The sequence below is a fragment of the Gambusia affinis genome, linkage group LG08, assembly GCF_019740435.1.
Source record: "Gambusia affinis linkage group LG08, SWU_Gaff_1.0, whole genome shotgun sequence".
Classification (NCBI taxonomy): Eukaryota; Metazoa; Chordata; class Actinopteri; order Cyprinodontiformes; family Poeciliidae; genus Gambusia; species Gambusia affinis.
Genome location: NC_057875.1, coordinates 20635225 through 20662612, shown reverse-complemented (window position 1 = coordinate 20662612; position 27388 = coordinate 20635225). Strand labels below are relative to the sequence as shown.

Genomic DNA, 27388 nt, shown 5'->3' with positions numbered 1-27388 from the left:
ATAAACAGGTGCCGACTGGAAGATGTGCAATAAAAGGGGGAAACTTTTTGACAGCCCTGCAACTACAGAGTCAATATAAAGGAAGGGAATAATGCAGCAGGGAGGGTTTCAGCTCACATGGACACATGTCCAGACAAAAAGCTATTGAAATCCTGAATGGAGTTCTGGTCAGAATTACCGGGTCATTCTGAATTCAATTTGTACCGATGCTGCGGGAAAACTTTTAACAGTGAATTCTTGTGGCAGCATGACATTTGCAGTGCATAAGAGCATAGCGTGACAGTACTTGCAAGATGGTTTCTGACAAAATAGTCAAGATATTTATAGGCTGCAGTGTTAAGAAAAAACTCAACGGGAGAAGCCTGGTCTGCACGTTAGAAAGAAAGAAAAACAACCAAGCTTCAGACCAACTTCCTGGACAGCGCCGCAGAGAAAGGAGCGACAACGGGAAACAATAACGATTGTCGAGTATGTTTAGAGAAGAGCTCAAAAGTTAGGGGGGGGGGGGGAAACAGTAGGCTGAAATTAACTAAGATTTTCAGAGCAAAAGCTGAAAATGAGGATTTAATGTTTCCTAGATTCCTTACAGTAGAACAAAACTTAGCATAACCAGGCTAGTGGTTCTGAGTTTAATAAAATATTAGCAATGAAATGACCTGTGCTCTTTTTCACTGGCTCTTCTGGTGACAGATAGGACACATGCGGAAAAATATTTACTAATTAAAAGCTTCAGACACCAGCCTTGTTGACAGGTGAGCTGCTAGGAATCTTGGGCCCCATGACAAAAAAATTAATTGGTGCAGCGCCCCCCACAGGCGAGGAGGTGAACAGGTTTTTCAAAGAGTTTGATGCGTGCAACACAAAGTGAATTGCCCCAGCTGAAAATGTAACAAATGTTGCCATCTTGGTCATCCAATCAAACAGGGTCTACCGGACTATCAGGTGAAACGATGACTGAAAAAAAAACTCCCAGCAAAAACTAAAAAATAAAACAATAATGACCAGCAGAACATTCTTAGAAATAAGCTAACACTCCGGCTACTTTGTGCCTCCAATGCAGAATGAACTAGATCAAAAGATGAATAAAATATAAGCAATGCACAAATCAGGCAATTTCCTCTAACCTGCTCATGCTAAAGACCTTCAGGTCCAATACTAAAAAAAAAATAATAATAAAATTAAAAAATCACACTTGTTTTTCTGCCTGCAAACCCATCAACAATCAGCATGCCTTTTGATTCACTTTGTTTAGTTTTAGATTACAAAACGTAAAAGGTTCTAGATATAAGCATTAATGCAGAAATGGGGATAACCTTATAATTCCTCCATTTCCTTTTAGATTCCAAGCTACTGTCTTTACAAAGGATACAGCAGGAGATTTTCAGTGGCCATTGAAAGTCTACTGCTGCAAACTGCTTGCATTTAATTGCTAAGCAAAATTAAGGTTACACAGGACAGTTTATTAATTATAAACCTTCAAAAAACAATCACGAAAGCAGGTGATCAGACATAAAGGAAAACTAAAATGGGTATTTAAAACCGGAACGGTGCAACTCGCCCTGCGACAAACCGGCGACTTGTCCAGGGTGAACCCCGCCTCTCGCCAGGAACGTAGCTGGAGAGGAACCAGCGACCCTCCTGATCCCATCAGGGATGAGGGTGAGCAGAAAATGGATGGATGGATGGATGGAACGGTGCAACTCTTCAAGGTAAGAACGACTTCACCAAGTTCGGTAAACTTTGGGAGTTTTGACTCGAGCGTAGCAATAACTCAGTCCAAGTCAGTCCAACAGGCAATCTGCATTTTCCTGAAGCCCCCCCCTCCCCCCACGCCTCCCTCCCAAGGCTTCACTCTTCTGGAACAAATAAACCGAACGAAGGGCACCTCTAGGACTGCTTCGCCCAGCAATTTCTCCCCCAATTCTCAGATCGCCTCTTCAGTGTCTGCCCATCTGACATTCACACATACACAGAGCTAATGACAGCATTCCAGCCACCCAACTGTACAAGTGCCCTGAGGGAAAAGAAATCACTTTCTCTCCATGGTCACTCGCTCTCCTGTGTGGATCGGCTTTGCCTCAGAAGTCAGCAAGCAAAGATGACTTTGACCACAGGGAGTTGGGGATAATGTCAGTCATAAGATTGGAGAGATTGGAAAACTTTTTTTTTTTTTTTTTTTTTGAGGGGGGTGTGCAATGCGACAGAGTAGAGCAAAAAAAAAAAAAAAAGCACTATGTCAAAGAGACGAGAAAACTGTGTTCAAAGGTTATTCGAATTCAGCTCGAAAGCTGTAATCGCGGCCGTGCGGCTCTCTCGCATTTGCCTTGGGATGTAAACATGTGGATGTTTCAGCCTCCGAAATCAGGAAAATAAACATGCAACAACAAAAAATAGTAGTGATAAAATGTGTTTCTCTACAACTTGCACATTGTTATCTTATTTTGTTCAAATAAAACAAACTGTCTTTAGTTACGTTTTACATTCAAACACACATCGCAAAACGCTTCATAGTGACAGGGGAAATGTTCGTACAAATTTGATTAGCAGCTTTGACAATTCAGCCTAAAATTCATGCATCTGACAGATTAAGGTTTAGAGTACCGGTAATTACATTTTTGCCAAAATGTTCCTCTGACTGGAAGTACTGTCGACGATCTGGACAGAATCCCAACTTGAACCTGCTGTAGAATATATAGAGGCTTTTTAAAGATTACTGTGATGCCATTGACTACCTTTAAAACTTCAAACTCACCACCAAAGATTAAAATGATAATGGTTTGATTGCTGATTGCAGATTTTTTCCCCCTGCTTTATTTAGAAAGGAATACATTTAACATTATTTCCTAATGAAATGTTGTTTAAAAATATATATACATGGAATATTACTATGACTATTATTAATATTACTGTTTTTTTTTTCTTTTCTCATCACTGTACAGTGGTGTAGCCGGGGAATGTTTCTGTAAAAGTAAAACGAGGGAATTTCCCACTAAGACGACTTAAACTTAGGAAAAAAAAAAATCCCACTGATCTACTCGACTCCGTCCTTAAAAGCTTAAGTTTAACTTTGAAAACCAGCTTAGAAAAGTCTGACTCTCTCTGTAGTCAGCACCACAAGGGCATGATGAAGAGAAATAGCCCTTTAGTTTTAACAGGCTAGTGCTGTAAAAGTCAACATCAATTAACTCTTCATTATTAGTCGCCAAAGGTCAAAGCACTTTTGGTTGTTATTTTCTTTTTTTTTCTTTTTTTTTTTTGCGTTTTGGCTTTTAATTGGAATAATTGTGAGTGATTTTAATGACGCCACTAAAAGACTCGGCAGTTTCGACTACGGTTAATTAAAAGCTGAAGAGCTTTGAGAAATGCACAAATTAGTGAAAATTCTGCTTTTTTTCCTCTACTGTACTAAAAATCTAATGCGCTCAAAGCAGTTGGAGCCATAAAACACATATTTAGCAACTAGATCGTCAAGCTGTGTGTGAAACAATCTCAGTATAAGTCCAGCTGTTTTTGTGGAGAACAAAAAACAGAATAATGAAGCGCTCAGGTTAGTTAGTCAGCTTTTAATATAATAACCTAACCTAGACGTGGCAATCTGTCCAAAATGACAGATTAATCAGAGAAGGAGCAATCTGGCCTGTGACAACACTGGAGGGGCTGCAGAGATTCGCAGCTCAGGTGGGAGAGTCAGCTGATGGTGCAACTATTAATCGAAAACTCTACAAAACTGCTGTCTGTGAGGGAGAGAGGGAACACGACAGTCCTTACTGAACGAAGGTCATAAGAAATCCTGCCACAAAGGATTTGGAGGCAAAGCAACGAACACTTGGAAAAAGATGCTCTGGTTAATAGAATTTTTTTTTTAGCCCACTGAAGTTTTATGCCACTTTTTTAGAATATGTTCAGACAAAGACTTTTTTAAATAATTACTTTAAATGCAAAATGTACACCTTTTGTTTAGCTTTAGCTTAACTACTGCTTTGACTGTTGTTCCCTGCACCGAATGGCTTATTTTTGTATGCGTACTTCACTTGGCGATTCATCGATTACTAAATTAGTTAATGATTATTTCAACAGTTGATTAAACATGAGTAAACGTTACACCCTAATGTTTTTTGTCATCTCTGGTGTTTGCATAGATAAATAAATTAAAATGTTCAAAACCATGTATCAGTTTCTGTCAAGTTAAATCCCAATAGAATAAAATTGAGGTCTGAAATGTGTGGAGGTTCATAGTTGTCTGTCTCAGGTGTCAGACGAGCCAGATTTCCCAGCATGCCACAGGTCCAGCAAGCATTTCTGTTCACTGAAAGGTTCTCGACGTGCTTTCCTGATGGTGCCAACAAAGCCAAGCATCACAATGTGTTGCAGCATTATACCAAACAACCATGGCTGTTTATTGCAGTTTTATCACTGGACTGCTGTATGGTTCATTTAACGGTAGTAACACAAACAGCAGGTTGTTTATCTTTGAAGAAGAGCAGCGTGTGAAAAAGAGCCTTGGTTTAGTGTTTGCCGAGAGGATTACCACTTTAAAGCTCCGAACCAACTCAGATACATTCAAACAAAAAGTATGAATCCTTCCCGTTCGCTACAACAGAATGTCAACATTGCAAGGATGAGCCACACTCCTATGGCTCTTCACACACACACACACACACACATATATATACGCACACACGCGCAGCACGGCTGTATAATAAATGAGCCTCTTCCGTCCTGTTGCACTTAACTGTCGCTGCAGTCAGCGGCATCATAAGCACAACAAACACAGAAACATCTTACTGACGGTGTTCAGTCGGTGTAACAGTCGTTGCTTCAGAGACTGACAGGATTCATATTCACAAACCAGCATCACACACCCACACTGCTGCAATTACAGCGAGCCCAGCGCCACAGCTCAAAGGATGCTTTTAAATTGTGCTGTTTGCACTTCAAATGAGTTTGATCCATCCACACAGGTTGGGCGTGCGCTGGGGGGAGGGGAGTGCTTCTGGGTGTGCCCCCCCCCCCACCCCTAACCGCCTCCTTTCTTTTCCTTATTGTTGCTCCTACAGAGCAATAACGTGGATCCGGAAAACTGTGTGGGAGGAGGGTGATGTGATCATTTGTATCTGAGCATCACCTGGCATCAGGACATTAGAGAAGCATGGCCTGGGGGGCTTTTCTCCCCCTGCCTCTGTCTCTGAGGACTCCTGACGCCATGCAATGTAGCACTGACAGCTCCCTTAAAAAAAAAACAACAAAAAAACACCTCAGCACCAACTTCCTCCCTCCCCAAACCTTTCCCATCCTCACAGCCTTCTTCTTTCTTACTCTCGCACAAATAAAACCCTACTTTGACAGAAAAAGATCCAGAGATATCACAAATATGTGTGTATTGGCTATACATTTCGATACGGAGAATAAGACTCATCCTCCTGCCTCCACCCAGCCACACAGAGAGACACAGCCTTCCCCCCCTCTGGCAGCAGGCAGGCAGGCGGCGGAGAGGACAGCCATGGATATGTTCTGCCTGCTATCTAATGAGCGTCGGAATGTCACTGTGGGGGCCCTCTCGGCCGGTCCCGGGCAGTCAAGCGGGTCCATATGCGAGGTATCAACACAGTCTATCAAACAGCTGGCAGACAGCCTACCCCGCTTTTTCCCTCTCATCATCCCCGACTCTGCATCTCTGCCGAATGAGGCTCTCGCTGTCTGCTTCTGATAACAAACAAGCAGAGGCCCAGGTCTGCTCTGCCTCGCATCCCCCCCCCCCCCCCCAAACTCCTCTACTCCTCCTCTTCTTTCCTCACCCAGCAGCATCAGCACCGCCGACTTTACACAGACATCCCGAATGAAGGATGGAGGCGAGCTCTGCCATAAATAACACACACACCGTCCGCTCTACCTGACTGCGTGTGCTCAGTGGAGGTAAAAAGAAGCGGAAAGGTGCCAGACGAAGTACAGTCTGTGTATTTTTATTTTATTTTATTTTTTTTACCTTGTTACAGAAAAAGCAGTGGGAGATTCTTTCAATAAGCGTCTATGTTTAACTCCCTTTCTTTCTAAGCCCTCTCCGACTCTCTGCCTGGGTGTAGAGCGCACCTTTTGAGTGTCATCTTCACAGAAGACATCAAATAACACGCCTTCGCAAAGGATGCCGGAGCCGCCCGCAGCACGGCAACGCAACGCCGCCTCAACGGGCGTGCTGGGAGATGAGAAGATATCAGGGAAGAGACGCGCTGGCAGCTGATCGGCGCTGCTTCCCTGGCTCCAGGACAACAATAATCCCTTTAAAACGTCAGGAGATGTTCAGTTTTGCCTCTGCTTCCAGGTTATCACTGTCCCTGTGATTAGGCTGCCAGCAGCAATCATACTGGCTCGCAGTGGGGTTGTCAAGATGTGACACGGGTGTGGATGGAATTAAAACCTCAATAGCTACGCAAAATGTGGCTCTGGCGACTCCGTTTTGCCCAGCTAACGAAGGCATCAACGAGTGGAAACGGAGGATGGACGACTTACTTCCGGAGAGCCTTCCAGAGAATCAGCAGGGAATTCAAGGAATATCTTTTCAGATCTACATATTGTATCTTTACCTTCACATAACATGATCAAGATCAACACATTCTTTGCACAATCCTCCCTTTTTGCTTGCCCTGGACACCCCACTGTTTCATGACCTAGTACTGCCTATTGTTCTGGCAGGTGGGACCCCCCCCCCCCACCCCCTGAGCTCATTCCTGTCACAGAAAAAAAAAAAATCTATCAACTCTGGTATATGTGCACTGTGTATATGATGCTATATAGATATCGGCATATAATGGTATTTGAGGCATCACTGGCAGACCTGTAAGAAAAAAAATCTACATGGGTCAAATTTTTAGGATTTGTAGGGCTGCATTACGTTTGTCTTGAACGTCCTGAAAAGAGGCAGATGGGACTGCCTCACAAGATCATTCCTGCTGCGCACAAAGCAAATAATCCAGTACGATGTAGCTATATATCGAAGTATAATATCCACAGATTATCTGGCAGAAAAATCCAACTTAAGTATTTCAAGGCTATACTATGCCCAGTCCTAAAGAGCACAGGACTGGGGCCCTTCTGTTGTGGCCCCAGATTGTGCATGTGTTATTTTTTTCTTTTTTTCTTTTTCTTTTTCTATAACCAGATAGAAACATGCAGCAGGAAGTGTGTTTCAAGTACCTTGAAAATGGAACGCTCTAGACTCGCTGTGGAAGCCCTGGACCTGAGTAACTCCATCAAAGCCTCCGTCTCCAAGTGTTAGTTCATCAAAGACGCTGATGCGCAGTGCAGGGTCAACCCCGAAACCTACAACTTATTTCCAAACAAAGAAGGTTGTTACTGAGGGTGTTAGCTGGATGGTGAACATCCTTCATAGTGGCACTTTTTTTTTTTTTTTTTTTTGCACAAAAATATGCAATAAATTGAATTGTTTTTGACAAACTTCTGCAAGATTTTCTGGATGCAGATTACGCAGGATACACTTCTACTACTGCACATATCCTGGAAGGTACATGTTGCAAGAGGTTGCAGAGGCATCCTACCTGAGGAGGTGCAAAACAAGCAAAGAACCAGAAATAGCTGTATCAATCCCATATTGACTGTGTTGAAGCAAAGGTTTAGTCCATGTTTTTATCCGCGTCCAAAGGACCGTGTCGTTAAATCACAGGCTGGCAGGATATCACCCTTGCACATGAGGCTGTTACAGATCCCAAACGCCGAGCTGAGGCATCATCACAACTTTAGATGCCTCTATCATACGGGGAGGGGAGGAGGATAAAAATGCCAGAGGAGGAAAGACAAAAGGTAAAAAATAATTATTATTATTATTATAAAAATCCTCAGGAGAGACAAGAAGTAAGCGATGCAGAAACTACGCCATGTAATGCCAGGTCCGCTCCGTCTGCAGTATCCGCGGCACAGGTGGATGAGCTGCCCTGCCTCACCAACTCAACAGACGATCCTACAGCGGGCTGGGAGCTGGACGGGGTGGGGGGGAGAGAGAGAGACAGAGAGAGAGAGAGAGAGAGAGAGAGAGAGAGCGGGAGAGAGAGAGAGAGAGGGCGGGAGAGGGAGGAGAAACAGGGACCATGATGCCCTCTGCTGGACAGATTTCAATATTAATCAGATCAAAATAAAATCTTTATAACCGGTCCGACTCCGTTCGATACGTGGGGGAAGAAAATGCTGTTTGACAACAAATGAAAACTCAAAAAACTTCTAAATAACACTGTGATATAAAATACTGACAAGGAGATGTTTTGTCCCACACAGACAATGGCTGCCTACACAGTGGAGGAGTGCTATGCTCTTTATTTTGGTATTAAGCCGATCATATCACTTACCGTAAATACAGGCCAGAACCGCGGATACCCAATGCCGATACTTGTATCATCAGACTTCTGACCTTCAGGCGTTCCTGTGGTTTTTCCTTTGACTTATTTTCTTAAAACCTAGAATAGAATTTAGATAGAGTTTATATGTATCAGCAAAAAAACCTTTAATAATATTTACAAGATAAGCAGAAACAATAGAAAGACAAAACAAATTTTGTGTGGATTGTTTTCTAAACTAACAAAGTGCAAAAGAAAACGTGTTAATTGAGAGCAAAGCAAAGCACAAATGTTTTTACAACAGAGTTAGAAATTACAATTCAAAAACAAAATCATTTTTCTAGAAGGACCCTGAAATTAAAGCATCGATCCTAGTGTCTATCCAATACTGATACTGACTTCATATTGGTAATATTGATATTTTGGATCACCTTTGCTTGATCATGGTCCAACAGAGAGCCAGTGACATCCTCATCAAGGCTGTCACAGCTAAACTAGCTGGCTGTTTACAGAGCGCTTAATCCACATGTGTTCACAGAAAGTAGAGTGGAAGGGAAAACTGTGGAAGAAAAGCAACAGGAAAAACTCCAACCCACCCAAGTACAGTACACTTATTTCTAGCAGGTCCACATTTATATTCTATATTTATAGATTTTTTTGTTTTTTAGTCTTATATATTTCACGTGTTGAGAAACCGCATTTGAGGTTTATAACATAAATGAAAACAATGCAGTAACGTCTTCAGTCAGGGGATTCTTCAGATTCGCTGCACCACTGACTGCATTCAAGCCCACAGCATCACCATCCACAATCACTCTTTGAAGATACTTGGATGACATGACTTTGGTTTCCCTCTGTGGTGAATAAAGTATTTTTGAACAGACTGAAATCCAGCCACTAAAACAGCAGAATCTGCAGATTAAAAGTGACGATCTACCTTTGCTCAGACTGAGAATTTGCTTCCTTGAGGCTTCAAGCGTTCCGCTGATCGATGTCGGAAAATCATGAAATTGATGGTTCCATGTTAATGTTACATTTCGCCTGAACCACTGTGACTGAGCAACATTAGCGGCAATGAAAGAATTGATGGATGCGTAGCACCTGAGAAGTTGACGGCATTAGAAGTCTTGATTAATGGCTGGGCAAACGGTGGTGAAACGGCCTGATGTGGTTCTTGCAGCTCCCCCACCTTTATTTGTCTAAATGTTTTTCCTTTTCAGTTGGACTTTGAAGTGGAGTTTAACAGCTCCTCTAAACCTTTTTACCCTCCTGAGGTTGCTCTTTGAGCAGAGTTGTGTGACCTCCTGCAGACACGCAGCTTTATGCCTTCAAAATGTTCAAATCATCTTTCAAAGTCGAAGTTTAGCTGTTCGGGAGGCGGCATGACATAAAACGTTCCTGGCTCACTCTGCTTTCTCTGAAGCTTTATATGGCTTTTGCTTGCTTTTTTTGGTTAATATATAGTCAATTTATTCCATTCGGTTGCATAACAAACTCAAAATTCAACATACTTTGTCGGGACTTGTAAAGCATGAATATTAAATTTGTAACAAATCACATATGAGCATCTGTATTGCGTGGTATGAATATATATTTAGCATGTTTTGTTCTCTCTTATCCCTAAATATATTCCAGTGAAATCCACTGTCTTCAAAAGTCACCTAGATAAGTAAATAAAGCCCTCCTGTGTTTAGCTTCATATCAGTACCAACAAAGCTGTTCTGTTTTTTTCTTTTTAGGGAACGTTAGTTAATAAAAGGATTGACGATCGACGATCACAGCAGACATCTCAGGGATGAAGTTGTGGAAAAACATAATCAAAATTGTAAAACGCAGATTTGGAAGTATCATGCTGTGGGGATCATTTCCTAAATACAGGGCAGTTCTGTAATTAAAAGCGGTTAGGAAGCCCAGAGTACTGGAGACCGGGATGTTCACGTGTTAGGATGGTCCAGTCAAAGTACAGACCTAAATATAATAGAGTTTCTGTGGAAAAGCTTGAAAACTGATGTTCTCTGCCAAAGGTCTTGAACATGAGCTATTTGCAAAAAAGAATGGGTACAAATGTTCAGTCTCTATTCGACCAACGATAGTGACGTCATTTCCCCAAAAGACGAGGCATCCAACTCTTCAAGCTCCGATCCAGTTTTTACCTCACATGTGAGCTCCACCGCAACAGCCCCTCTACGGACGACTGGACTTACGAAATCAAGTATTCATGCAAGAGCACCAGGAATCCTACCAGCATAAACACAAGACAGTCTGGCATTAAACTCAGAGCTGCTCAAAGACAACACCGTTATACTTTCTTATTTTTTTTTTTTCTGTGCTTCTTAGGTAAGTACACTAGTTTTTTATGCGAGTAACGTGTTTTACTTTGCCACCGTGTCTCACTTGCTGTCTCACTCATTAAATTGTCCATTAAATTACTGCACGGTTCCAACCACAGTGGACTCCAGGTCTATCGCGGTCGGAGAGTCGGAGATGAAGTTGAATTGCTGGCAGTAGGCAAGAGAAGCCTTTAACTTTACCGTGCTTAAAGGTTTGGATACCAAATAAGACCTGCTATGTCTTAGCACTTCCAAGTGGCTGAATACAAAGCTGCATTGCACTTTTTAAAAAGGTTTTTGGGAAACATTTTCAAAAACAGGTTTTATACAATTTCCCCATCACTTCTCTTGTCCACCATTTTGTGTTGGTTTATCATGCACAATGTCCAAAAATAACGTGTCAAAATGTGAAAAGTGGTATTGGTATTTCTGCACACCAGTTCCCACTATTGCAGAATAGTGCAACCCCACTACAGTGTGGAGTAGTGTGCTCTGGCATTCATTTTCAGGTCATGTGTAGTAATTCTCCCGCCAAACTCTTTCCTTTAAAACATAATTGCCCAAAGCTAATTAACGTGTTTTACTAGGATATATGCAAAACAGATGTACTTTGGCAAATACGTTATCTTTCAATATAGAGCTCTTGTAGCGCCCGCAGTATGCACACACAGTGAGGGGCTAATGGACAGCTATTGTCAGTAAAACAAAGGCGAGCAGGGGCTCTTCATGCGGTGTCACATCTGCTGAGAGAAAGGGCCGCCAACCCCTCTATTCATAATTAATAAAAGTAGATTTCTTCTGGGTGCAGACGCAGGGAATGTAATTACTTTCTATTGCCCACAAGTTGTCATTTCCTACAGTGCCATCAGGAAAACAAGACTCATTAAAACGTGCACTCAGGAAGAAAAAAAAAAAAGTAATAAAGGTGCAAGGCGCACACACACACACACACACACACACACACACACGCACACACACACACACACAGTGCAAATCTCTTTGGGCAAGGACAGAGCAACAGAGGAGGTCCTTCACTTCCTCTTTACATGAGTCAAATAGATGATGCATTACAAAGCTCTGAGGGGCTTTTTCCACTGTGGCTATAAGTCAGCTATGAAGACATGTTAATGGAATTGATGAAATGAAACAACTTCCTGGATATCCAAGAGGTTTCACATATGAACCCAAAAAAAACAAAAAGAAAAAACAGATCTCTTCTGAGATCTTTTTACTGCAGAATTCTGTAGCATTGACCTTGCCTTTTCTGAACCATAAGTCATATGGAAATCGTTACAACTCGTTGCATTAGTGTGCTCTCTGATGTGTTCGAAATGAGTTCGCATCAAGAGGAAAGATTTGACTGACAAGTAAAGCTGACAAGGCAGAACATTTCACTTAGTAACAAAACTACAGATGGATTCATTAGTCGGCCTGATGTGTGCGCTCATGATTAAGTCCGTGTTTTCTTCCAAACTTAGTAACAACTGGGCTTCTTAGTCCATCAGCGCCATCTGGTGGAAAAAGGCTCCAACTTGCAGTACCCAGGTCAAACAGACAGCGTCACCCTCAGGCCACGTTGAGGCTGAACGTGATCTGATGGGAGTCACAGCAAGCTCCTTCAGAATAAGAAACTACCGCAGGCTCTTTAAAAGCAATGAGTAGAAAAAAAAATTTATCTGTTTCTAGAGAAGAACAGACAGAGATGAACTGAGCCTGCAGAGAGATTTAACAGATTCGGGGCTAGTAAGTTACAGATATTTCTGGTTTTAATTTGGCACTAAAAACCTTTTCGCGTTATAGTTACTTGCTTTTGTTCATTTGAAAGTACAATCCTTACATTTTAAATAATGAATCAATCTAAAAGCATAAATACATTTTAAAAAAAAGGTAAAAAAAAATATTTCTAAGTAGTTATACAAAAGTCATACATAAACAGTAAACTAATATGGGATATTCTTAGATGATTCAGATAAAAATAGAATTAATATCACTATTATATAACAATATTGATATATCAGTATGTAAGATTTAGGTATAAAATATACTGTCACATGTATTTTCATAGAAGGGTATTTTGAAGAATAGTATAAAAGGATGTGAATTTTAAAAAGTGTAAACTTTTTTTTCACTCCTTTTCAAACAAATATGGAAGCTAAAATGACTCATTCTTATGTTTCAAAACCTTTTTAATGTATTTATGTGTTCTTGTTTGTCTGCTTTCTTCCCAGACAAGGGAAGAAAATCTGAGTAATCTTTGACAAACATAAATACTGACAATCACACAGAAACAACAGTTGTAAATAATCAAACGCCTCATTGTTTAATAACGAGAAAATGACTCAAATCCAGCTAAACACGGCAAAACTACATGAACATTCTGCAATCTGTAGTCTCAACGGGAATGTTGGAGACGACAAAAGCAGTAATCTCTCAAGGCGAAATACTCTTCAAGTGGAAGACAATCAAACTATTCATCCAGTTCTGGCCATCGGAGCAAGTTTATCCTTACAGCAAACTGCAAGACGCTACTACAAGTCTACAGAAACACTTAAATGTCACATGTAGCAGGTCCTTGACAGACTTCCATGGAGGGTGTGCAAGGAGAAAACATTTGTTCTCTTTATAAAAAACAAACAAACAACATAAAGTCCAGACTGAAGTTTTTCAGAGAGAACAGAGACAAAGACCATGACTACTGGAATAACGTTCTTTGGATAGATTCTACCATCTAAAGTTGAATTATTTGAATATGAGAACACGGAACATGTTTGTCATCGATAAAGTGCAGCGTTCCCTGGTGAAGAACGACGTACCAACTGTGAAGCGTTGAGCTGGAACCGCCACAGTTTGGAGATGCTCTGCAGTTTTTGACCAAAACCTTACTAGTAAAAGGACAGAAAGCCGGGAAACAGATGGACAGACGGACGGATGAATGCCAACTAGTCACGTCAAATTGTCATTTTTGCTACAACTCGTCCACATTAGTTTTGGTTTATATATATATATATATATATATATATATATATATATATATATATATATATACATATATATATATATATATATATATATATATATATATATATATATATATATATATATATAAAACCACTGATTTGGAGGCCCTGAGTCTTTCCGTGGAGATCAGATTGAATGTAACCATCCCAGTGGACGTATGGTGAGCTCTACTGGCCTACGCATGGCAGGGCAGTTGCTCCACACAGTCACTCCCAATCCCCCCCCTGGATGCCATTGTGAATGTGTGCAGTGAGCTGGCTCATTGGGCCCTCACGATGAATGGCCTGCACCCATTCACTCAGCGCACAGAAGCTCATTAGAACTCTATAGACGCACAATTGTGAGCCTCACATTAGAAACTTCCTCCTGTGGGACACAGACACCACACACAAAGTGCCAGTTTGCTGCTATGCTAAGCGCATTGTCCGCCTGATTCATAGAACCTGGCCCTCCATTCACAATATTAAGTTCGAGTGGTGGAATATCAATTGCGTGTGCAATGGCCCGGTATCTTTTTAAGAGCTTTTCTGGGGGTGAAAAAGAGAGAGAAAAGGGACGTTAGCCGGGCTGCAGAGTGCTAGCTTTCAACAGATCCATTGTGAGCTGCTTGAATGCAGGGACCCTGGGTTTTTTTTTTTTCCCCCCCCGACCATTCTGGACGAGAGGTGGGCATCAAATAAATTCACATGAACTTGCTTCAGGGTGTTTCTAAAGCCTACTGTTTGGGAATAGCCTAATTATACCTCCCCTGTTCTGGAGAGTTTTATTGGAATCTGGTTAATTACACAGTGGTGAATCTTAATAATGATACGCTCTTAGCTTTGCCTTTTAGCAAAGGCAAGGAGTCCTATGAGCTGAAATCTAACTAAAATGTTAGGTAGGATAGAGAAGTATGCGCGTCAAACATTGACAATGAATACTGTGACGACTAACATCTGTACAACATTCAGAATTTTACTGTGAAACGTGACAGGGGCGTTTGTCAGGGGCGTTTGTCAGGGTCGCTGTTGTCAGTTCGCTCGCAAAGCAAAAAGTTGAATCCGAGGACGAAGCCTTAAAAATATCTTCACTGGCTGGTTTTCTCTTCCTCTTTTCTCAGCATATGATCAAATGACTCATCGCTCACACAAAAGGCTTATGGAGGGCCATCACAGCCGCCGCTCTATTTGTGGAACATGTTAACACACACACACACACACACTCTCCACACAAAAGTGGATGGAGCATGGAGTCTCCTAACACTCCCGGTGTAAGGAGGCACAGAGCGCCGTGGTTTCTCCACCAGTCTGAGGAATAAAAACCTCAAATTTGATTACAAGCAACCTTTGGCTCCCCGGCCATTATACAATAGGCCGAGCTGTCTGGGCCAATTTCCATGCTCAGCATGAGGCATCTACACGCGTGGACTGGATCTATCACACACCCGCCTCCAGACACACACACATGCACACACACACCAAGGATCATTAGTTGCAGTGTGAAAGGTTGAGCAAGCCTCTCATTGGATGTGTTTATTGCAAAACCTGACAAACCTGTGTGTGTGTGTGTGTGTGTGCGTGTGTGTGTTCACAAATAACCAATTTATTTTCCAGTTGTAGTGCATTTAAAGGTTAAAGCTACTAGCCAGCCATGTCCATAAAATCAAACTCACTTTGGATGTAGTTTCCCAAACTATACTATGTTTTTGTGACTCTCATTTAATAAAAAAAAATAAAATAAAGTATAAACACAGAAAAAAGGCTTCCATCACAAAAGGCAAATTATCTGAATTTTTGGTACCTTTCTATTTCTTTCCTACTCATTTGCATGCTTTAATTAAAGTACCTCCCTGACATGTATTTACTTATTTATTTGTTTTGCTGCAGGACCATGTTAGACTTGCATATGAGACGACGCCACGGAAGCAGAGATTCCCAGAAAATTTGGCAACAGTAAAACACAAGAAAATGGTTTGAGAAGAGGATCAGGGAAAACTTTCAATGGAAAAAAAAATGCTCAGCAACAGTTTCAAGACAGGTTATTGAACTTTTCTGCAGGAAAACTTCCTCAACCTGCTAGATCAGCTGAAAGTTATAACCAGGCAGACACACTTGTAAAGATGCGAATTCTATCAGCTACCACTGTGATACCTACCTACACATGCAACACAACCTGTATCATTACCTCCATTCCTGGGAACACTCCAGGTGTCAGCACATCCCTAAAAGACTCAAATTTATGTATCTAAAACTAAGGCCTAAAAATATCTTAATTTCATTCTTAAAACGTACGCTGGCCTTAAAAACGTTAATCACAGGTCTTAAATTTTGATGAGACTATTATATTTTTTCTCATGGGACTTTTTCTGTCAGTCAAAAGTTTGAGTCAGATGCAGACATCGTCACTGTGTGACTAAAGGTGGTTGTGGCTACTGGGAACCAGTTGCTAACATACCCTTACTAGCTAGCTTCTTAGCAAGATTCAAAGTCGACCTTCTGTCACCTGAAGAACAATTCTAGGATTAAAGGATTAATGTCTCAGCCAGATCTAGAGAAACTCATCCATGTGTTTATCTTCAGCCGTATTGATTATTGTAACGGCGTCTTCACAGGTCTGTCCAACAAATCAATCAAACAGCTGTAGCTGATCCAGAATGCTGCTGCTGGAGTTCTCACTAAAACCAGGAAGATAGAGCACATAACACCAGTTTTAAAGTCTCTCCACTGGCTCCCTGTAGCTCAAAGAATAGAGTTTAAAATACTGTTGCTAGTTTATAAATCACTGAAAGATCTGCTGCTGTTGTATCAACCTTCCAGACCTCTCAGGTCTTCTGGTTCTGGTTCTGCTCTGCATCCCCAGAACCAGAACCAAAGGAGGAGAAGCAGCATTTAGCATCTATGCACCACAAATCTGGAACAAACTTCCAGAAAACTGTAAAATAGCTGAAACACTGATTCCCTTAAAATCTCGACTAAAACTCCACCAGTTTAGGATTGTATTTGAAATGTAATAAATTACACATTTAATGACGGAACCTGATTAAATGTTGTGTTTTGATTGTTGATTCTATGTTGCATTGTGTTTCTGTGTTTGATTTGATGTAAAGCACTTTGAAATGCCTTGCTGCTGAAATGTGCTATACAAATAAAATCTGATTTGATCCAAGCTGGCTAGCTTTTTCTTCATGGGTACATGAAGTTTATTGCCAGTTGGCTGGAAGTTTTTCGTCTTAGCCATTGGTTCACTTTTGTTGCCAACTCATTTCTTGTTTCTTGTACATTTCTATTGCAATACAGGCGTTAAACTACATTCATAGTGGTTTTGTAAAGTCTTACATTTGAGTTGGAGAAATACTCCGACAATGAATGGAAAATATTTCTTAGAAATCCAATCGCTTTGCAAATAACATGATGATATTTAAGGTGCAAGGATAGCATAACGTTTACTCAATGTTATGCTATCCGTGGATACCGCGGTGACACGCTAAACAGGTGGAAACACTGAATAGACATTAACATAAGCACAAGTTCAAGTTCTGTAGATGATTACATTCATCATCAGTGTTTGCTTCTGGTTCTCCATCTCTATGACAGCATTCACAAATACAACAATCCTAAATGTATCAAAAGTTCACCCTAATCGTTACTAATAGCTAAACAGCTTTGGTGTTTCCTGGGAAGTCATCAACAAAAATACTCACAAAAATATCTTTTTGAATTTTGAGGAATCCTGCACTGGAAATTAACAGTGAGTCCAAAAAGTGTCCACACCTCAAACCCCTGTTGATTGTCTTGCGCAATAATGAGAGCCCACCGAATCAACATGTGGCATCTGTATCATCCATTTAGAGAAATAAGTATCCATCTATCCACCTTTCCATCCATTGTCTACTACACCATTCACTGAGTGAATACAATCAAGGTTCAGCTGTCACTGTGGATTTTTTTTTCTAACTTTTGCTCACCTGTATCCTTCACAGAAGGCCACAGTTTAGAGAAAGATAAAAAGTCAAAATTGGACTGAAACATAAAGGTAAAAATCAGGAGAAGGGTACAAAACAACCCAATGCATTGTATATAAATCATACCACAAAGAAGGCAATCATTGATAACTGGAGAAAACATGGGACATTTAAAAACGTTTCGCCAAAACTTATTTAAGATTTGAAACCAGGAAGCGAGGGTGACAGGATCTCTAATGGATCTGTGATGCACTGTTTGTGTCCTACATGTGACAATATCCTCCTGTGTTTTCTACATGTCTAGAATATCCATAAGACTGGATTCAACCAAAGAAAACATGTAAAGCATGACCAGTTCAAAAATACCAGACAATTTTGAACAAACGTTTTAATTTTGGCTAAAAACCTAAATTGAGTGGCTTAATGAGAAGAACGTCGGTGTCTGACTTCAGATTTCAGACCGACTCTAAGTGATACATTAATAAGAAGGTATGTTTTTAATGTCAGTGGGCATTTGTTATTGAAAGAAATAAACCTTTGGTTATTTTTCTGTGAAAGGGAAAAACAAAACAGCCTAAACTGAAAACAAAAATCTGTATCAAGAAAATAAAATTAAATTTCACAGATATGTTTATGTCTTAAACAGAAACTCGAACATAAACCAAATGACGTAACTGAGAAAAAAACTAACAATCACAGAATTTGTCAGGCTCGATGTGATCACAACCATTTAATCCATTTCAGATACATTTCTCAACCAAGAAAAGCCCCACAGAGCAAAGTGTCTGAAATTACGTTGAAAAAGGACACAAAGTGCATTTCCAATGAACTGCTGAGAAGCTTCAGGCACAATGGAGCTCTGAGGGCGGCTGGAGAATAGAGAAAACTATTTACTACTGCAGAGGACTGTTTGGTTCATGTTAAACTTCGGCCAGCACCTCATTGTCTCCGGTGTCTATCATTTAATAGGCTATTTGACATAATGAATGAGGCAGACCCACCTTCTGCCACTCCAGAAAGGCCCCAGCCTTATCTGAATTGAGAAACACATTAGAGCCTCTCAGCCAATCACATCACAGCCCTGGAGCAAAGTACAGGCCCGAAAGAAGAAGACCAGAGAACTTTTGTCTTCCTCAGAGTTTAATGAAGGTGGCCCAGGAAAGGATTAAAACGGAACCCAGAGTCACCGAACTGTGACTGCCGAAGAGGAGAACCGGAGTGAAGGATGGTCTTGGTTCAGAGCTGCAGCAGAAGGAACATGGCTGCAGTTTTGCCAGGGTTTGGAAGCTCCGGAAAGAGCTTTCTGATCGACAACCTTTTGAAATCGCAAAGTCCTCCTGTCCATCCGGAGGGAACAGCATGCGGACACCTCAGACAAGCAGCATGTGAACGCCCCAGGAGACCCTGGGGCCAGGAGCGTGGAGCCCATCACAGCCTGAGTCCTCCACAGGGAAAAATCATGGGCGGTCCACTTCTGTCTTGCTCAGGTATTATTATTTCTGACTGATTTAAGCAACATACGTTTGGTTCAAGTCTTTTTACATAAAGATTTTTTTTTTCTTTTTTTAAAAAAATGATTGTTGGCAAAAGGTGTGCAATTATTATCTATTCTAAATATTACTTTTAGAAATAGGGAATGTTGGACAACTCAAATATTTGCATTTAAACTGATTTCCAAAAGAGACGGATGAATAGTGGTGCATTAGAAACAGACATGACTCTGAGCTGGACCTGAACCACATTGGCTCAAGAGTTTTGTTTTTTTTCTGAACTGCTAATAAGAATGGCAGCATATCAATGTAATAAATATTCTACTTTAAAAAGAAAAGCACATTCTGGTCCACGTCGGGCCGAAGTTAATTCACGACAGACTGAGTGGCAAAGAAAAACTAATCGGAGGTTTAATTTTTCATCATTTCAAACCACAGATTGATTTCAGGCAACAAATCCTTCATGTAAATGTGTGCCTTTTCCCAGTTTCATATCAGTTTGCTGTTCAAAACGATAGCACGGAGATGTCAGGGCATGGTTAGCTTTCATGTATGTGATGGAACCTGCAACACAGAACTCTTACGGTTATTTCTAGTTCTGGTAAAAATTTGTGAAAATCCTTTAAAAATCTTCTATTGCAGTGGAATAACTTGACAGTGAATGTTTTATTGAAAAAAAAAAATTACTTGAGCACATTTGTTCATGGGGGTAAAAATAATCCCATCTTGTTGCCAACATTGCAAGGTTTTTTTTTTTTTTTGTTTTTTTACAAAATTTTACTATTAGCTGATTGGAATGACAAAGAACCAATGTTTTCTTTATGCAAAAAAACAAACAAAAGAAAACTGGCCTTTTACATTCTTGCAATCCTTTGGAGGAACACTTTGCAAAAAGGAGAACATTAGGAACCAATAATAACGCTGTAGTTCGACAAGTGACTTTCAGGAAGCCACTCTTTGCCAAATCTTTTTAAGACTTTTAAAAAAAATCAAACTAATTTGATATTTGGTGCCACAGAACGAGACTGTAAACGTCCTTTCCTGTGTTTTTCCATCCAGAAATAATTCATCCATTCATTATCTTACATGCTTATCCCCAGTGGGGTAGCGAGGGATGCTGGTGCGTATCTCCAGCGGTAAACGGGTGAGAGGCAGGTTACACCACAGACAGGTCGTCAGTCCATCGCAGTCCAGAAATAATATTTTATTAAAAATTGTAAAACTCAAACTATAGATTAGGTTTTGCTAATGTTTAGGTTTATATAATGTTCAAACGTTATGCACCATTATTCTGCTTTCATCGTTATAATTTAACAATTCAAAGCTTCATTTTGGCTGCAGCAGCATGACAGTCAGAGTATCGCCGTTCTCTGCAGGCAATTCTCCCGTTTCCACAAATTACTTTCATTTTCACAGTTTGTCCTCAACTGATCTCAAACCTTGTGATTTTGTTAAGGCAAAAATACCACTGTTGTGCACATTTTGGTTGTTTTTAAAATGTGAAAAAACAAAAGATTAAAGGGACTGATTTTCTTAAATTTTATTTTATTTTTGGAATTTTTGTTGTCTGTACAGCAATGCCCTAAACCTTTCAGTAAAATTTTAGAGCACTTCCTTTGGGGGGATTAAAACAAACTTGCTTTATTTCAACGATGTTGTTCGGTGCTTTTCAATTTAATAAGATTCGAACACTGAAGGTGGGTTACGACCTTATAACAATCTCAGTTATTTAAAAATAAATCTAAAATCGGAATTGGCGGGTCAGGTTTTTTTTAAAGATGATCAGCAAGAATTTGTGCAACACTATAATCAGCATATATACGGGCCGCATTGAAATAAAAATAAATTCGTTTTTATAAATAAAGAGGAGTACAGATTCCTTCAATACATAAAATTATTGGACTTCTTGAAACGATGTTGCTGTTTTGTGAGCAAACTGAGGTTCAGTTTAGATTTTCTTTACCGCATCTTCGTCATCGTGTGCAGCATCCAGATAAACTCCTTTTAAAACTTTTTAAATCCTGCTAAGACTGAATGAGGGACAGTTTAGACGATGAGCTTAGCTAGTTGAATGTTAGCGAACAGCTGTTTGAAGAGTGGTGTGAGGAAAAATTGTTACTTTGTCACATTATGTTTATACCAAATGCAAACATGCCTAGGATGGCCTTTATGTCTTAAGACATAATCTTGAATTTATTCTTTTGTGGGTTTTCCTTTTCACTTTTGGAGGGATGAGGGATTATTTTTCTTAACTTGAACATAACATTTTACATAACTGGTAAAATATCCAGGAAAGGTAAACGTTTATGCCGTTGTCTACCATGCAGCAGCAGCCGTGGAATGTCCAACATCACCAACACGGGTCTTTCTCAATTCTCAGTTTCCTTTTAAGGACAACTATTTTAGATTTGTAACACTGAAACAATTCAAACACAAGAAATTTGCGCCTACTGACATTTAACACGACAAAACTTTAATAAAAAAACTTAAATAGATCGCACATGGCTCATGATTGCATCTTATCTTCGCAGACGTGCTGGGCAGCGTTTTCCTGCAGAGCCCGCCGTACCTGCTGGCATGCTGCGGTGGGTCCGGCCCCGCTCCCGTCTTCCCCAGTGAGTTTTCTATGCCTCAGCTGCTCTCTGAACATTAAGCAGTGAGGTCTTCCATACTTTCCACAGCTAATGACTGATGCAATGCCAGAGAGCTAATTCTCCGTTCATCTCTGCTCCACTCTATTCAAAACCATTCACGGCTGTTTGGAACGGGCTTGAGGGGGTGGGGTTTAGGAGTCCCAAAGGGTCAGTGTTTTGTAGCTACAAATACACTTGTTTTTCCACTGCATACATGCAGAAGTAGCGAACATATTGTCTCTGTATGTTTAGACAATAATGTGACAGGAACTCCTACTGCTAAACAGGACATACAATGTCTTTTTTTCTTTTACTTCTAATGAGACTTCACCTTTAGGATCAATTAAATGTGATAGGTACAAATACAAATCAAATGTTGCCATTTCATCGAGGTAGAAAATGCAATTGTGTGCTTCAACTGCTACTATCCCGTACCTCCCATAAATTGACACAGATCTGATTAAGTCAAACGCTCGTCCTTTTTAGGCATTGTTCCTCGGCAATTGGAAGTTATTAGTTGCAGCGATTCATGATGGCTGTCAGGTGTCGTGGAGAAAAGCACAAATCAGGGAGCCTTCATCCCACAAGTCGCTGGAGTCTTCTTAGTAGGGTGACACTTTCCCACAGTGCCCGGCAACAAAACAATGCCAATGGCGGCCGTGACCAATCGGCACTTTCACTCCACCATCCACACGCGACCTCGCTGCAATTTTTCACCGCCGCAATGAACTCCGCTGAGCGTGAAGAAAAAACTCGGCCATTCCTCCGCAGGAGAGGGCCGGACGAGGAACATCCCCCGCCCATTGTATGGCTAAAGAGCTTGACTCGCAGACCCCCCCCTCTTTTCTCCTGTCCTTCAACGCTCATTCCGGCCCATTGGAGACCACTTGACTGGGACATAAAGCACTCAATGAAAGTGACTTTTATAGACTTATTCGAGCTCATCTTCACATACAAACTGGCTTCGAACCTGCGAGAGAAAAGATTTAGTGTTGGGCCACTGAGCCATCGAGTAATGGCATTTCCATTGTACGGATGCATTGTTGGTGTCCCACAGGGCTCAATGGTCGGCCTACTAGAAAAGACACACATTACCCAGGAATGACCCTGTAATCAGCCATTTAGGTAAAAGCTATTGAGGTCCAATTGAGAAGTGAGAAGCATATCCAAAGGCGTTTTGTGCTCCCTGGAGGTGGTCTATGTGCAGATTTGTCGTACAGATTAAAAAGGCAATGCTGAATGCATCAGATAAATTGTTTCACTTGACTTTTGTTGTGCGTGAACCTGTGAGCGAGGCACTGTGGGGCTGGTTCTTACAGGTCAACAAATCTCTTTTTTTCTTTGTAGAAGCAATGCTCTGCTCGGTTTACTCAACCCAAGTTTGTTAAAGCGGACAGTCAGAAAGAGGGGAGTCAAAATGAGTGATGGCAAAAACCGTTTTTAACTTGGTTTAAAGGCAAAGGCACAACAAGGAAGGTTGGCATGAATTTGTATTGAGCCCGCTTTGCTCTCATAACTAAAAATAGAAACCAGAACAACCAAAATCCTTTAGAAGCAATCTAATTGATAACTAGTATTCACTTATCAATCCATGATAAATAGTAGTGTGTAATTTCAATTTGGTATCAATATACAGCCTGTCTTTCATACAAAACAATAGTTTAAAAACCAAGGCTGCAAACTGGTGAGGGATAAAGTTATTGATTAAGGGTTATTAAATAATATAATGAGCTTTAAATATCTCATGAAGTCCAGTCCAGTTAATTATCCAGTTACAGACTATGAGTAAACTGTAAACCTAACCAAAACCAGTATCCATATACTGGTCCATCCACCAGTATGTTTCGGTGGATAGACCAAAACATACTGGTCAAGCAAGGAGAATATTAATGTTAATCAGGTCCACAGTTTAGTTAGAGAATCTGTTGATAGTACAAATATTAGTTGTCCACTATATAAATATGGCCTTTACAGATTGCTGGCAAGATTGTTACACTTTTAAAGAGCATGACAGGAAGTCCTGTTTCCAATTCGCCATGAGCCATGTTGGGGGCTGGGAAACGTGAAAAAGAACTTAACTTTTTTAAAGACCAACATTAAAAATTCTTTGTGTGGAAAACATGACCATAAGCTCCCTCCTCATGATGAAACATGGTGGTGGCAAAATCATACTGTGGGATTGCTTGTCTTGATAGGGTACAGGCTAGAGTTAATAGGATGACTGTTAGAGATACGAACAGAAAGGAATCTTATCATAAAACCTTTGAGTTTCACCCATTCACCCACAACACAAGGCATGTGTGAGAAAGGCCTAGTCAAAGACCAGACCGGAATCCAGTTGAGAATCTTGAGGTAAAATGTGAAAATTGATGTTTACTTAGTTTGTGCTATTTCAGTTAGTCTTGCTCAGTCACTAAACTTTCCATTGACACAAACTGAAGTGTGTGGTGAGGCAGGACGGAAAAGTGCACAAGGCAGAAATGCTATCGCAAGTTTCAAACAACATGCATCTATTAATTTTCAGAAGGAGGAAATGTTCAAATGTGGTCGTCGAATTCAAACCCTAAATCCCGCAGAGGGATCCTCCGGAGGGCTGTTTTCTCCGAAGAACAAAGAAAGGAACTGGAGAAAACCTTTCGGAGGCAAAAGTACATCAGCAAAATGGACAGGAACAAACTGGCAGCTGATCTTAGCCTGAAGGAATCACAGGTAATACACTTGATGTAATCTGAGTTTTTTTATTTTTTTATTCTACAATACCAAAAAAGGCAAGAGTTAAAGGAGAATATGACATGAAACCTTACCTTCTTCTAGCTTGGGGTTACTTCGTTAATAACCCCATCGTAAGGCAAACTGAAATGTTTTCCGCTTTCTCACTCCCTTAGGTGAAGATCTGGTTCCAGAACCGTCGTATGAAATGGAGAAACCACAAGGAGAGAGAGGTTCACAGCATTCGCTCACCGATGGATGAGCTGTTGGCCAGAAGTCGTCCTCAAGACCAAGTCCAAACGTCCCACAATCACGCTGACATGAAAAGAGACAGCTCAGCGCCACAGAAGAGCACCAGAGACACATGAACGAGCTGATGCTGGTCAAGTGACTTTCTCATGTCTGCAAAATTCTCTACAAGAACTTGAATGCTGACGGAACACGCAAAGTTGTACAGGCTAACACTGAAAATGCACCTAGAGGTCAAATGAGCTACAGATACAATTACATAAAATTATGAAAATCCATTCTAGAAACATTTTTCTAATTCTTTTTGTAAGCCAGTTACATGTAGGTAATATTTTCCTCAACGTCTTCAACGGATGGATAAGTTTTAAATTAAATGTTTTATTACATCGTCACATTGTAAATAACACGATATATTTTCTACTACACCATGTTATTATGGAGTAATGTTAACTGAAGTATACAGGTAATGGTGAGTCGTCCACCTCTTTAACAATGTTAATACTTTCCTCTGTATTTTATCATAAAAAAAAATCATGAATGCATGGAAAAATTTGGAGTAAATTGCTGTTAAAGTGTGCGCTGTGTTTTATAAAAGACACAAAATGTACATTTGGGTCATGATAACAGCATGCTCGCAAGAGCCTAATGTTTCAATCATAATCCAAAAATATTAATACGTGAGAAAACTAAGGGAATGTTTGAGAAAACGCTTAAGTAAAAAGGTTTCACAAAACAGTTTAATATTTACAAATCAGGACATTTCTTCCATCAGGGTTCAAATAATTCATAAATCACCCATGTTAATGTTATTACGATTTGTTGTACTGTTTGCAATAATGCTGCTGGCACTACTCACCCCCAACTCTAATGTCGGGAGTGGTAGTGCCCCCAACATTTGAATTTAAGTAGATGATTTAGGCTACTAACGTGAAGTGCAAACTAATTATAAATAAATGGATAAAGATACAGGTATATTGTGAGATTTGCTATTTTAACTTCAGCTAATATTTAGACTATGAAGGTCAATTGAGTGGATGTTTTCTAAGAGAATAAAGGAAAAGATTCCCAACCCTTAAAGCTGTGTTAAAAAAATAAATGTTCTTAAATGTTTGCTAAAATTATCATTATGTCATCACAGGAGAAGACAGAAAATCTGAAAAAAATTCAAGTTCCTCTGCCTTGTCCCAGTGCTCCTTTTATCAAGACATTTGCACTTTCATGCAAATGTCTTCTTTCTACATGTAAAGCCACAAACCTGTGCTTAAACATTTAGCATGAACATTTTGGCCTACGTGTGCTTGTATCTAGTGCCATTATCCCCAATGTGTGGCACCGTCGCACCGACAGACTAACTGCTCCTCTGCAGAGAGAAAAATCCAAAGGCGTCTCCAACATGGGTGATTGATGATGAGGGAATTTCTGACAAAGCTGTTTATGTGGTGATGGACGACACCAGGTCCAGCCTGACAAAATGCTCAAGTTCAGAATGCAAATGCCATAAATTACTTTAGATTGCTTTAAGACTTAATTTTTTTTTAAAGACTTAATCTTTCAAAGAGGTTTGGAGTGAAACTTTCTCCACCTATGCTACTGCTAAAGCATCAATCTCCACAAATCCATAATTATACTTTAGAACTTTTAGAAAACATACCTTTGGTCATGTTTCTTTAGCTGGAAAGGCAAAAAAAGGTGAAAATGAAAACACATATGTAGGTGTGCGTGCGTGCACAATAAAAAAAATATAAAAAAGTTGAAATAGGAAATGTAAAATGTTTGATAGACTCTTAAAGTGACAAACGTTTCCCTCGAATGCAGGCAGATTTTATCCTCAGTGCCGTCTGCCGTTTATAGTTTTGGGTTAATTACCGCTCTGTTGTTCTTTCAGCAAATATCCTTTTTTTAAGAGTCTGTACACTCCTGTTAATAACATGCTAAATTAGTTGACAATTATTTCAATAATCGATTAATCATAGTTGAATGATTAATCGATTATTGAAATTAATCACAATTAATCGATTCAGTCCAACTTTCTATCACTTTACTTTGTAAACAAAAAAAATCAGACTTCTTGCGTCTTTTCTTCCTCATTTTACCACTCTTCCACAAGGGCCAGGTTTGTTGTGAGCACAACTAAAACCCACCTGTCCCGTCAGACTCTCCTACCCGAGCGGTGGTTTCTGCAGCTCCTCAGGCTCCAGAGCTCCTCCTCGTCGCTCGTCAGTTAAGATGGATGGGCTGGTCTTGGGGGGGGTGGGGGCGTTTGCAGCTCTATCTTACGACTGCTATTTTCAGATGATGGGCTGAACAGTGTTCTGTGAGATGTGCAAAGCCTGGGATATTATTTTAAAACCTCACCAAAAGTGACAAATTATGCTCCGTCGCTGACCTGTTGCACAGCCTGGATGTTAGTGCTGCTTTCAACTACTTCTATGAAGAGAAATGTGTCGTGCTACATAATTTAAATTTGAAGTCACAGAGATTTATTATATGTAATCTTAGGTTTAACAATCTCCAGTGTACAAATTGTTGTTTATGTCGTATTGGGCTAAAAATACAAGTAGAATGGAAGACAGCATTTGCCTTTGTGACTGCTAAGAGGTCACAAAGGCATCCACCAACACACTGTTATTGGCAGCGTGTTGATCTCACTGCCAATAACAAATGTCACCATATTTCAGAA

At 40.3% G+C, this 27388-nt stretch overlaps 2 protein-coding genes across 3 annotated transcripts in view; one reads left to right on the top strand and one right to left on the bottom strand.

The window, feature by feature from the left end:
- The window catches only part of LOC122835245 (protein kinase C-binding protein NELL2-like), a 94898-nt gene extending 86936 nt beyond the window's left edge, over positions 1 to 7962 (bottom strand). Inside the window, exons 1-2 of the mRNA XM_044124121.1 lie at positions 7551 to 7962; positions 7189 to 7320 (exon numbers count right to left, since the gene is read on the bottom strand). Of these exons, the coding sequence (XP_043980056.1) occupies positions 7189 to 7320; positions 7551 to 7602 (184 nt within the window). The 5' untranslated portion in view covers positions 7603 to 7962. The remainder of the gene's footprint in view (positions 1 to 7188; positions 7321 to 7550) is intronic.
- Positions 7963 to 18800: 10838 nt separating this feature from the next.
- On the top strand, positions 18801 to 25664 carry dbx2 (developing brain homeobox 2). Of its 2 annotated transcripts, XM_044124119.1 has the most exons (4): positions 18801 to 19114; positions 21649 to 21732; positions 24275 to 24459; positions 24636 to 25664. In XM_044124119.1, exons 1-4 carry the CDS (start codon positions 18853 to 18855, stop codon positions 24825 to 24827), a joined length of 723 nt encoding a protein of 240 aa, XP_043980054.1. In that variant the 5' UTR covers positions 18801 to 18852; the 3' UTR covers positions 24828 to 25664. The 2 variants fall into 2 exon arrangements, with proteins under 2 accessions (XP_043980054.1, XP_043980055.1); XM_044124120.1 differs by lacking the exon at positions 21649 to 21732.
- Positions 25665 to 27388: the final 1724 nt, after the last annotated feature.

Bases quoted from the DNA above. Each gene is read 5' to 3' on its own strand.
- dbx2 (XM_044124119.1), top strand. From the start codon at position 18,853: ATGGTCTTGGTTCAGAGCTGCAGCAGAAGGAACATGGCTGCAGTTTTG. The intron at 21,733-24,274 runs GTGAGTTTTCTA...ATTAATTTTCAG, and splicing joins CCCCGCTCCCGTCTTCCCCA to AAGGAGGAAATGTTCAAATG. The intron at 24,460-24,635 runs GTAATACACTTG...TCACTCCCTTAG, and splicing joins TTAGCCTGAAGGAATCACAG to GTGAAGATCTGGTTCCAGAA.